The sequence below is a fragment of the Mus musculus genome, chromosome 2 (genome assembly GCF_000001635.26).
Source record: "Mus musculus strain C57BL/6J chromosome 2, GRCm38.p6 C57BL/6J".
Taxonomy (NCBI): Eukaryota; Metazoa; Chordata; class Mammalia; order Rodentia; family Muridae; genus Mus; species Mus musculus.
The window spans coordinates 135,287,388-135,300,781 of record NC_000068.7 but is presented as its reverse complement, the minus strand read 5'-3'; the positions used below and the strand labels follow the sequence as shown (position 1 = coordinate 135,300,781).

At 39.1% G+C, this 13,394-nt stretch overlaps 1 protein-coding gene across 3 annotated transcripts in view; it reads right to left on the bottom strand.

Moving 5' to 3' along the window:
* Plcb1 (phospholipase C, beta 1) overlaps positions 1-13,394 on the bottom strand; it is a 689,095-nt gene that overhangs the window by 174,477 nt on the left and 501,224 nt on the right. For all 3 annotated transcript variants that reach the window (NM_019677.2, NM_001145830.1, XM_006498930.3), the window contains one exon: positions 5,787-5,933. In NM_019677.2, coding sequence (NP_062651.2) covers positions 5,787-5,933 — 147 coding nt within the window. The remainder of the gene's footprint in view (positions 1-5,786; positions 5,934-13,394) is intronic.

Genomic DNA, 13,394 nt, shown 5'->3' with positions numbered 1-13,394 from the left:
GTCTGTGTGTAATTAAAAAAATGATAAAAGCTTGCAGATGCTACAGTCTAGAGAGAGGGAGAATGAGGAAAGAAGGGGGTGGGTGGATTTAAGTCTTGGGTGAATGATTGGTCTACAAGGAACAGCTAGGTTTTTATTACAGCCAAGAAAGTATACCGGGGAAGAGGAGACTAATCATTTGAGATCTGCAATGAGATAATTTAATTTATCAGATTATTGGGGTAAGTAAATCTAATATTTTTCATCATTAATTCTCCACTCCTGCATTTTGTTCTAAGTGGGATAAAGATACTATAAATTAGGCAATGATACAGAAGGAAACAATCCACAGATTGAAAGTTTCCTTGCTTGGACTGGATTGGGTGGCTCAGAAATACAAGTTCTAAAATTGCACCAAGGAAAGTGGAGTGGGGACAGGGTAGCTTGGGATTACCCGGGTCATTCTGTCTTACTTAGAGTAAGATCATAGACCTACCAGTGCCACCCTCTCCTTGTGCCCAGCCTTGCTTAGGCTCGTGTGAACAGGAGCCCTCCTTGTGCTACCACAAGCATACCACTGCTAAGAAATAAGATTCATGTAAAGTTCCTATTTGTTCTAAGAGTGGAAATGAAGCATGGGTATGCACCTGAAAGAATCCAAGACAACAGACAGGCGAGAAGCCTGGGATCCTCGGTGAAAATCTAGCTTATTTCTTAGCTATTGGTTTTCAAATTTAATTGGATACTGCATTAAGGTTTGAATGCACTCTCTCTCTCTCTCTCTCTCTCTCTCTCTCTCTCTCTCTCTCTCTCTCTCACACACACACACACACACATATGTTTAATTCATTTGAGGGTGCTTGAATTTCTATAACAGAGGTGTTCACGTTTATCAAAGCCCTCTGGGAAATAGGAATGTTGTATTCATTTTGTGTGTAATTAAAGCAGCAGCCCTCCTACTAGTATATGAAACAAAGGCATATTTTTGAACCATACATCAAAAAAGGGCTTTTCAGGCAAAACCCTGAAAGCCTATGGAAACTGTTCCCTCCCTCACTCCTCCCTTCTCTCCCTCTCTTTTTTCCTCTCTTCTTTCTTTCCTCCCTTCTTCCCCTCTCCTCCTGCTTATATGTTATTCTCTTCAATTCCCCCACTGAAGAGAGAATACTTTGTCTTAAACTTGAAAAGTGTAATGTGGTGAGAAAGTCTTTGATCTAATTCAAATCTGTGCAATGCAAACAATGGCATGATAATAGCTGAAAAGACAGAGCAAGAAAAACATCAAGTAGACTCCTCAAGTCCATGACAGAAGCTAGCAACAACTGATGTTACTAGACTCAAATAATGAGTTGGAATTAATCAGAAATCACGTTATGTAAATTAGATAGCTAACCGGGAAGGGGCTGGTTTGAACTCTTTTTTTCAGAAAATAAGTCGGAGGGCTAGGGGTGTCACTCAGTGGTAGAGCATTTGCCTAGCATGAGCTGCTCCGAGTTGCCTAGTAAAACAAGGGAAAGAGTGAATCCCTCTATTTTCTAACAGCTAAAGATCATAACTTCTCAGAACTGTTAGCCATTAATGTGCAATTTTCCTTTACAGTTTTTGTTAATGTACAATCACTGCACAAAACGATGGGCTTCATTATCACAATTTCGTTCATGGTTGTCATGGTTATACTTTGATCTTCGTTGTCCCATTAATCCTCTCTTGTCCTTTTGTCCTTCTCCTTCCTCCTAGTCCCCTTTCAGCTCTCAGAGTAGTGCCCCATCTGGCTTTGAGTGTGCATTCTTAAAGTATAGATTTCACAGATCATACATGGTAATCTTTAGTTTCATTCATTTTCTTGAGAAAAACACTTTCTGTTCTTCTTTACAGTCCAAGGTACTCCATTGTGTTTAGATACCAAGTTTGCTTTAGCAAGACTGAGCCCAGATCCTTGCTACAATACAGTGCCTCAGGACAGATAGGTGTCCAGGAACGTCTCTTGTATGCTGAGATGGGTTTCTTTAGGCACACCCTCAAGAAAGGTATAACTAGACAAAAAAGTAGCTCTGTTTTCATATTTGACTGAAACCTGTGCACCGGCCAGGCATACTAGAGCTCAGGCTCTGTGATCAAATTACAGAGTTATGCCGAGGGAGGAAGGTATAAGTGATAGCTAAGAAATTAACTCGTGTAGAAGAGACTTTACTGAAATGCATTTATAAAAAGAAACCATCAAGGAAATTTTGAACTATACTACTGTGTGCTTCAATATTGAATAATTTTCCTATAAGTATTGTGATATCATCAGCAATGGCATATTATTAGGGTTGTCAGTAACTATATGTAATTAGTGGCATACTAAAATTACTGATGGATGCTCAGCTATAGAATTAAAACTTTATGTTGGAAGTTATTAAGTAGAAATATCTTTGTGAAGCATACCCCAAGAAGTAACAAATAAGAAGTTTCTTTTCTAGATTTGGGTAGAACTTGTCAAAAAAATCATTTGGAAATGATGCTTCATGGTATAGGGTCCACATTGCTATCAAAGTACTTTTTCCCCCAAGAAAAAGGGACCAGGGCTCATGGTGAGAGTCTGTGCACGTGCTTGCATGTATGTATGTGCATGAAGGTGTGTGTCTGGGGGAGGGGGCAGCATTCGGGGATGAGGAAGATGGAGTCTGATTCGGCCTGACTACAGGTGAGTCTCAAAGGCAAGGCATCTTTCAAGATCACAAGTCCTGTCAACAAGCTCCCTAAAAGGGACAACAGAGCCACCTGAGCATCAGAGGGGAAAGGCTGTGGGTGAGAGAACAAATCATCCAAGGAGGGCCACGCATCCATGTAATGTGCAGAAAGATACGGGGTGATACACTCCAGGATGACAGAAGAGAGGATGCATATCCAATTAGTGTTGATGCATAATCACTGCGCCATCGCAGACACACGGGAAACAAAAACAGAAATGAAAACGCTGGAGACACTGATTGGATATCAAAGAATTATCACTACATCACTCAGCATTGAAAGTTCCATGTGTATAACATTTAGACGCATTTTTTTTAAAGTATGTGATTAAAAACAAGACTTGGTTGCAAGCAGTATCTTTTCAAGTTACAATTCCTCGGATTAAGTTTTAAAAGTTTATTTTTCTTTTCTCTCCCTCTTCACTTTGGAGACAGGCATCAGTCACCACATAGGTCTGGCTGGTCTGGAACTCACGGAATTCTGCCTGCCTTTGTCTCTCGAGTGCTAGGTAGGATTACAGGCAGGTACAACCACACCCAGGAAAGCTACAACTGTATTTTTAATTTGGCATTTGATACACTTCCTTGAACTTGTGTTAGAAAAAATGTCATCCACACAAATTGTGACCTTCTTTCCACTTGTAAATATAGGTCACAAGTCACGGCTGCACTGGCAAGATCTGTGACTTTGTTACTAACAGAAATCACAGCTATTTAACAATTTATTCCAATTGTTGCACACATAAAAAAACACAGTGCTTATATGCATTTAAAATTTGCTAGCTAAAATATAAGTTACTTTAGCATAAATTATTTTAATGCTTATTATAATATCAGTGAATTTTATTTTCTTTTTAATGCTAGATATTTATTTCATATATTTACATTCTAAGAAGGGTCCATAATCTCCTCCAAGTTTACAAATAGGTCAATAGTACCAAACAAAGTTAAGAACCCATTTAGAAGGGGAAAATCCTTTATAAAAGGGTGATAGACATGGTTGAGTCTGTGTGGTGTTTGTTTGTTTGTAGTAGTACTGGTAGTAGTAGTCTTAATGAGCTGAGTCTGAAGAAGATGGCAGAGTAGACACTGTTTTCCTCTGTTTTTTTTTTTTTAATGACTTTATGTTTTTAATTGTTTTTGTTTGTTTGTTTGTTTGTTTGTTTGTTTGTTTTTAGATAAGGTCTCACTATGCAGCCCTGGTTGTCCTGGCATTTGCTATATAGACCCAGGCTGACCTTGGAATTGTAAAGATCTGTCTGTCTCTGCGCATCCCGTTCTTAAATTTATGAGGCCGACAGTGGTCTTAAAGCAGGTCTTAACTCTTTCAGATTTTCCCACTGAGGGCCTAGCTATGTCCCCTCTCTATGGACCCAGGTGGACTCACGACTTCCAACAAATGGTGGAAATAATCGATCCCACTGAGCTTTAGAAACCAAGTTGCAAAAGGTAGGTAAACTTTCTCCTGATTTTGGGTGTTTGTTCTGGCAGCGCAGAGTCCATGAAGCAAGGCTACCTTCCTGGGGTTGTCATGATACAGGGAAACCCAGGCTATGCAGTGAAGCCTCTTTCAGACAACAGGTTCACAGATTTGAGTCATTTCAGTAGAACTGGCAGACATGTAGGAGATAGTAAGAGAAGGTTCCGCCACAGAAGTGGTTTACGTCATCTCCCACATCCTGATGCTATTCCCGGGAGAAATCTGAGACACCCTAGGAACACAGATGCGCTGTGGCTTCCTTCACTGTTCAAATTCCTGACACAGTACGGGTATTATTTTATACCATTGCCTTGGGTTGGTTTGCTGAGATGAGTGACTAGAATGAGGCAACACTTAATTTTGTGGATATGAGTTTTTCTTAGTAGACAACACCAGTAGTAAAAAAATGGGACACAAATGGTATGCAAGCTGTGTGATTGTCACAAGCCTCTAAACTGCAGTGCTGTAGAATTCATATACTTTTGCTCTGGCTAGATGGTTTTAGACTGTGTAGATTACCCTGAGATAGACTATTCTGGCTGTCTCAAGGTTATGGTGCTACCTCTGCTCAAGCCTGTTTCTCACTTAGTGTACATATGTACTTGAGATGGGAGCAAAGGATATATTAGGGAAGTCTAGAGAAATGACTTCTGACCTGTCACTCATCAGTAGATTGACATTTTCTTACATGCCATATGCCTATCCAGTACTTGAATCTCTTTATGTGTATCAGTATGAGTCCAGCCTGCAGCACAAACTGACCATGCCCAGACCAGCTCCACCAGCATGTCTATACAACCTTGAAGGTATGAGGCCTATCTGCCTCCTTCAGACACCATAGGATACTACAGACTTCAGTTGTCTTACATCTGATAGGATTACAAAGCATGGAAAGTAGTATGCTTGTTTTTCAAAGCTTTTCTTTTCTTTTTTAAACCTGCAGCTGCTTTTCTCCAAGGACATCTTAAAGCTTGTTATTAGAGATAAAAACTTGTTTCTTTCTGATGATTTACCAAAAACCTTGCCAATGTTCACTTTCAGATCAATGTAAGACACTGTTTTCTCTTACTTTATTATATATTTGATACTAAATCTGTCATTTAGAAAATGTCTGCTTATTTATCCAAAGCCTTGTTTCACCTTGCATGAAAAATCATTTGCTTCACCGAAGTTTCTGAGGGGTCTCAGAGCCCTTAGAGATGAATACAGCACAGAGAACCAGATAGGGTTGTCGGTAGCTTTGTTCATTTTTTGTGGTGTTGGGTATAGGACAAGGCTTCCTGCCCATTAACAGGCATATGAACCGTATTCCCTTTGGAAATGCCTCTAAGTTCACTGTACACTTACTCCAATTACACAAAATTCCATGGGTCAGAAAACATCAGATGCCGCTACAGTCTAGGAGACTTGAAAACAACACAAACTGTACAGAGGAGATGGCCCAACTTCACAAATACACCCAGAGAGGTCAGCAAGGCAACTCAAGTCCCCAGAGGCCACGCCCAGGACAAAGGAAACATTCATTTTCCATCAGCAAACACAAGAAAGTAAAACCTGGTGGGATCTGCCGAAGAACAGAAATTGCTGCGTCGTACCTGTGAGGTAGGTGTTGTGCGAGGAATTGATGAAATAGTGAGACAGGGGCTGAGACATGTCTTCGTTCAAATCCAGTTTCTCAGGTGAAACGACTCCATTTTCTTCTCCGCTCAGGTAGCGCATGAATCCATCCACTGACATCTGCCCTGGAGAAAATAGATTTCAAGGCATGTGAGAGGCTCAGCCGGAGGTTATGGGTGGGGTCAGCCTGCACTGATCCATCCCAAACAAACAAACCCCTCTCTGCAGCATCCAAGGAGAAGACAGAGGACATAGTTTTGTCTTAATATGGACCCACACTTGTCTAGGATCCTGCTGTGTATTGCCACTATTCCTCCCAGAATTAAGGAGAGGTAATTCTGATGCTTCCTAGACTTCTCAGATGATTTAAACACAGACTTTCTCCTTTTAAATGTGAGCGAACATCAAGTTCATAAATTAAAAAAGAAGGGTTAACTCTGGGTAAATCACCTTGAGATGGCTTTCCAGATTTTCCATTAAGACTATAAATTGCTTTTATTTTTATAATAAAAATAATGAATAATTATTTAACTTTAAATGAAAAGTGCTCAAATCATTTCCCCCTTAGACAAAATGAAGATAGCAACACGCGACGTGTGCTATACATAACAAACTGAAAGCATAGGGAAGGGAAGGTGAGAGCTCCGGGTTTGTATTTACAAGTTTACTCCAGATAGAAAAATCTGACTTTCACACGAGGATTCAACCCAGAGACTTGCCTTTTCTTACAACATTTTGAAGTAGATACTGCTAAATATTGAAACAATTTTTTTTTATTTCGGCATTCCGGATATAAAATTCAAAGATAGAAAATCGTACATATGTTTACAGAGCATGATCTGAAGCCCCATTACAAGGACCAAGATAATCCCTAGTCTTCGCCTCAGCCCCTGCAGGCATGCAGAGTCCTAACCACAGCATGTTTCTTCAACTTTAACAGTCCAGGCTTCAAAATAACAGCAAATGAATGGGAAACAAGGATGCTGTTGGTAAACATTAGGGGTAGCATATCTTATTATCTTGGTAGAACAGTTTTATGGTTCATTTAAAAGTGCTATATCTTCATAGAAGGAATTTAGCCAATAAGATAAGCAGAGAGAAAACAAATACTTTTCTAAACATGTACTTGTTCCTTTAGAACGGACTTTAGAAGCTTTGCTGTGTATCATCAAAAAGGTAGGAGTGCATGCATATACATGCGTGTGTATGCATTTTAATAGGGTGCAAATATATGCATATATATCTGACATAGTTCAGAAATTTCTTCTGAATTAAATGAACAATATGTTATAAATATTATTATCACAAAATTCTCTAAGATCAGTGCTTAACTTGAACTCCTAAAATATACAGCTACTTATATTTTATATATAATAAAACATAAAATAAAAGATTAAGCAATAATCTACTATTATCAGTTACTAAATCTGTTTCAAATATTTTTAAGTATAAACAACACTGTATTGAATGCTATGGCAGTTAAATATTTATATACATACTTAATTCCTTTTGCTAGCTGCACTGGCAGGAACAGAGCTATTGATTTAGAATATATATGTCATTAAAGCTTTTAATGAAGAGTGTGCCATTTATAAACAGTAAAATTAACCATAACATTTTACTACAGTAAATTTTTTTCACACCTAATATATTTTTCAAGACAACTGATACAAAATCCTGGGAATATTATAGTTAAATCAATGTTAATATTATTCAGGAATGAATGAATGAAGCTTGACTACTGGCTCTCTAAAGAAACTGTCTATTCTATGAAAGAAATATGTTCATTTTTTCATTTTTATTTATCATTACCATCATCATTGTTGTCTGTGTGCATGCATGATGCAGGGGGTTGGATGGAGCATGTGGGGCTGACTCAACAGCTCTGTGGAGTAGTTTTTTTCTTTCTTTGCATGAGTTTCAGGGGCTGAACACAAGTCACAGGGCTTCCTCATCAAGCACCAGTGCTAAATTACTTTGCCAGAGCAGAAAGAAATATCTAAGCAAATGTTTGAATAGAAACAAGTATTTGCACCACAAACTGCTAAAACTGGACTCCACCATGGGTCTTGATCATTTTTTGTAAGATGACAAGGAGAAGTAGCAACAGGTCTCTTATTTGGAGATGAAAAAGATGATATAAAGGCTTTAACTGACACGTTTGTGACCCACAGTAGCGACTTGCCTGCAGGCTATGCTTGTCTATGACCAGTTTTCAAAATGCACCGTCATCTATACTTTCAAATACCCAACATTTAACACAGCAACCACCCTGGTCACATGTACATCAGAAAGACCAAAACAAGCCTTAATGTGGGAATGCATACATCCCTTCGACAGATCACAAATTTTATAAAGTAAACCAGTTAGCTTAGTGCCAAAGCTATTTCTCTAGATGATTCAAAAATATTTTTGATAGAACTCTTAAGACCAAATTTCATAAAAGATTCATCCCCCCCCAAATCATTCAGTTTTCTGTGATTACTGTGGCTTGCTAAATATTATTTTATCTGGTCTCCATCCTTCTCTTCCTCTTTTCTTTCTTTCCTTTCTTCACCTTCTGTTTATTTAACAATTTATTCACCGTCAATAAGACAAAAAGACAATCAACAGATTGGGAAAGGATCTTTACCTATCCTAAATCAGATAGGGGACTAATATCCAATATATATAAAGAACTCAAGAAGGTGGACTCCAGAAAATCAAATAACCCCATTAAAAAATGGGGCTCAGAGCTAAACAAAGAATTCTCACCTGAGGAATACTGAATGGATGAGAAGCACCTGAAAAAATATTCAGCATCCTTAATCATCAGGGAAATGCAAATCAAAACAACCCTGAGATTCCACCTCACACCAGTCAGAATGGCTAAGATCAAAAATTCAGGTGACAGCAGATGCTAACAAGGATGTGGAGAAAGAGGAACACTCCTCCACTGTTGGTGGGATTGTAAGCTTGTACAACCACTCTGGAAATCAGTCTGGTGGTTCCTCAGAAAATTGGACATGGTACTACTGGAGGATCCCGCAATACCTCTCCTGGGCATATATCCAGGTGTTCCAACCGGTAAGAAGGACACATGCTCCACTATATTCATAGCAGCCTTATTTATAATAGCCAGAAGCTGGAAAGAACCCAGATGCCCCTCAACAGAGGAATGGATACAGAAAATGTGATACATTTACACAATGGAGTACTACTCAGCTATTAAAAAGAATGAATTTATGAAATTCCTAGGCAAATGGATGGACCTGGAGGGCATCATTCTGAGTGAGGTAACCCAATCACAAAAGAACTCACATGATATGTACTCACTGATAAGTGGATATTAGCCCATAAATTTAGAATACCCAAGGTACAAGATACAATTTGCAAAACACATGAAACTCAAGAAGAACGAAGACCAAAGTGTGGACACTTTGCCCCTTCTTAGAATTGGGAACAATACACCCATGGAAGGAGTTACAGAGACAAAGTTTGGAGCTGAGACAAATGGATGGACCATGTAGAGACTGCCATACCCAGGGATCCACCCCATAATCAGCCTCCAAAGGTTGAAACCATTGCATACCTTAGCAATATTTTGCTGAAAGGACCCAGATATAGCTGTCTCTTGTGCGGCTATGCCAGGACCTAGCAAACACAGAAGTGGATGCTCACAGTCAGCTATTGGATGGATCACAGGGCCCCCAATGGAGGAGCTAGAGAAAGTACCCAAGGAGATAAAGGGGTCTGCAACACTAAAGGTGGAACAACAATATGAACTAACCAGTACCCCCCAGAGCTCGTGTCTCTAGCTGCATATGTATCAGAAAAGAGAGGCCCACTGGTTTTGCAAACTTTAGATGCTTCAGTACAGGGCAACGTCAGGGCCAAGAAGTGGGAGTGGGTGGGTAGGATAGTGGGGGTGGGAGGGTATGGGGGGACTTTTGGGATATCATTGGAAATGTAAATGAGGAAAATACCTAATAAAAATTTTAACAAACCCAATTTATTCAACATGTGCTACATACACAGATAAAAGTACAGGAATTGCAGACAGAAGAGCCTGCCTTCAAAGAGCTCACATTCTGGCAAGGGCACACCTCTCCACCCCTTGAACAGTCATTGCCATAACAACGTGTATAGCTCCAGCTCTGCCATTCCTGGTGTCTTCCATGATGCTCTGCACCTGGTCAGATTCTTTTACGTGATTAGAGTCATTCAAATTAGAAAATAAATTGCTCTGAAAGTAGAGGGTCACCCAGGACAATAGTATTTGGTCTTTTTATCCCATGCAAATAGCAGCTTTATACAACTCTGTCTCTCATTGGGGCATCCCTTAGGGTCCAGGAAGTTAACTCCATGCTAGGAAAGTATGGTAATATAACTTCTGGGTGGGTGTGAATGCTGGGAAGTAGGTGTTTACTGTAGTTCCCAGGTTAGTGGAAGCTTGGGTGTACATTCCTTTTAACAGAATATGAAATGTACCAATAGAGGATACTGTGATAACAAAACAAAAGCATTATAAAGTATATGTCACTATGTTAGAGGTGGCACATTAGTTTCAAAAGAACAATTTATTGAATTTTATGTTTCTATGTGGGTGTATACGCATGAGGCAGTGCTGACAGAGGTAGAGGTATCAGAGTCCCTAGAGACAGACTTACAGGTGACTGTGAGATACTCATTGTGGGGCTCAGAACCAAACTCTAGTCTTCCACAAATGCAGTATGTGCAGACTGTCACCTTTGAGCCATCTTCCCAGGCAAACGCAAGGTCAGCATCTCAACGTATGCATTGCTGCCTCATTAAGGGAGCCTGTGTTGAGACTGAACTCTGTGATTAACTTGAGACTTTGAAACTTGTTTGTGAATAATTTCCTTGTCTATATTGAATACAGAACACAAAATGAAGGCTGCATAATGTACAAATGTCATTTTCCAATGAAATCATTATTATTCAAATCAATGGGTAATTTACAAAAATTCATTCTTTCATTAATAAGGTCAGGAATATGAAAAAAACACATTTAAGAGGATATAAAATACTATCTATCTAATTTATCGATTACGTAGCTATCTTTTTTTTTTTTTTTTTTTGCTGGGCACATGTCTACTTTTATGAGGGCTTCTGGAATGTTGGAGGGCTAATTCCAACCCCTCCTATGGACTGGAAAAAAGATGTCTTCAGGATATGACCCAGAATAAGGACTAATGTGCTCTGGGAGCTGGAAGGCAGAAAGCAACCAAACTTGGGCAGCGGTTTGATGGATCCCAGTCAGCTTAGTCTGTGGTTACACTATGACCCAGGCCTAGAGGATACAAAGCCCCCATCTCCAGCTCTGACAAATCTTTTTAAATTTTAATTAAAAACTTAATAATTAAAATAGGCAAATCTGCCCCTTTACTTTTTACAAATTTTCATACTGAGAATTGGATATAGTGTCTCACACATGCTAAGCAAGTATTCAGCCACTGGGCTATATGCCTAGTGTCTTGTCAGTAAAAACCAAGCCAAATACCAAAATTAAACAGAGACATAGGCAAAATTGCTAAATTAAATACAAATCTAGTTAAGAATCTAGATATCTGACTTTTAGATAATCTTTTACCTTTATTGTTTCATAGACATCTAATATTTTAATTTGCTTCACCGCCCCCCCCTCCCCCCTTGGTGCTGAACATTGAATCAAGGGCCTCACTCATTATGAACATTACAGGCAGGCACTGAAACCCTGAGCTATGATTGCAGACCCTTAGCATAATATAAAATGCAGGTCACGGTCAGAAAACCATCCAGGAGTTTAGATGAGTTGGTGCTTCTGAAGATTATCTATGTTAAACCAAAAATCCCTAGGGAAGGGCATTTTCTAATTTTATTTTAAAAATTTTACTTATTATTATTAGTGAGTGTGTATATGTATGGATGCAGGTGTGGGCATGTGTGTGCCAGGATCTAGTTCTCTTCTTCCACCGAGGGTTCTCAGAATCATACGAAGAAGACAGGCTTGCAGTAGGAGAATGACCTTACCTACTGAGACATCTTGCTGGATTATACTTACCTAAATTTGAATAACAACAATGTGTAGGTTTGCAGAATGGCCAGACAAAAAATGCTGAAGAACATGAGTGATCAGATACTTTCCACTCCAGAACTTTATGTGCTAATAACAAGTATTCAAGATTCTTGATGCACCAAGTGAATGGGTAGAGGTTTGGCAAAGTCAAGAGATGCCACTGTGAAAATTAGGATTAGTCAATGCCTAATATAGAAGGTATGTCACTAAAGGGTCAGGAGTCCAATTTCAAACATATTTCATACTTTGTACAATGTGTGAAAGATGCCTTTAACTGGCCAAGGTGTGGGGACAGAGAAAAGACTTAGATTTTCTTTGCTTCCATGTAACCTACAGAGGAAGAATGCTGCCATCATTGACTTAAAAACATCAGCATTAAAAAAACAACTATTTTATTGTTTGTGAAAATTTTCCATTTATTTTCTTAGTCCATAGAGTAACACAGAAAGTGGAAAATATTGAGAACTGATGTAGGAAGGAGCTAGATACTGTAATTCAGTGTGTGTGTGTGTGTGTGGGGGTACATTTGCCTAACAGGTAGGAGGCCATGAGTTCAGTCCCCCCAAGTAATGTAAAACAAAACAAAACAAAGCAAAGCAAGAGCCTGTGAAATGACTGAGAGGGTAAAGGTACTTGCTTTATGCCTGAGCTGAGTCTGATTCCTATGATACACATGGTAGAAGGGGAGTTGTTCTCTGACCTCTACCCGTTCCTACAAGCACACATACATAAACACCACACACACACAAACACACACACACACACACACACACACACACGCTAAACCAACCAAACCACCAAGCAAATGGAAACACATTGTCTTTCTAAACAATTTCATAACCAGCTAAGACAGTGTGCACATTCCTACCAGCCGTAAGTCAAGGACTTGTTAACCACAGGCCTCCTTAAGATTGTTTTTCCAGCTTTCAAGTTCTGTAAATTCAAGTGGGCTAATATATTAGAGATGATGTAAAATAAAATAGCCCATATCAGAAAGAATATGAAGCATTAGGCCACAATGGGGAACAAAGATAAATACAGTTTTGTTTTGTTTTGTTTTGTTTTCTCCTGCAAATAAAGTTTAAAAAGCAAAGACAAAGGCGAAAAATAAATTCCCTAACATGTTTTTTTTTTAATAGAGACTGGTATATTTTACATTGTCCATATGGGTCACAAAATATACCTTAAGGTATTTATGAGAACAGAAACTAATACACCATTTGGAGCCAATGTAGGGAAACATAGTCCCTCAGGGAATGGAATATAACAGTGCTCTATGAAGCTCTTCAGAAGAAACCCAGTGTTCGCTATGTTCAGTGGAAAAAGAAACTGGTTATGCAAAGGGAGAATAGACATGGCTTCACTAGAGAGGAACCATCTTTAAAGAGACCCCAGAGGAAAGTGACTTGACCATATGATGGTCCCCATGGGTCATTTAAATGTCTGGTCATTTTTATGCAGCAACATATTTGTCATAAACTCTCCAATGTCATATGGTTTTGCACTGAGGTCATGGACATGCACCACA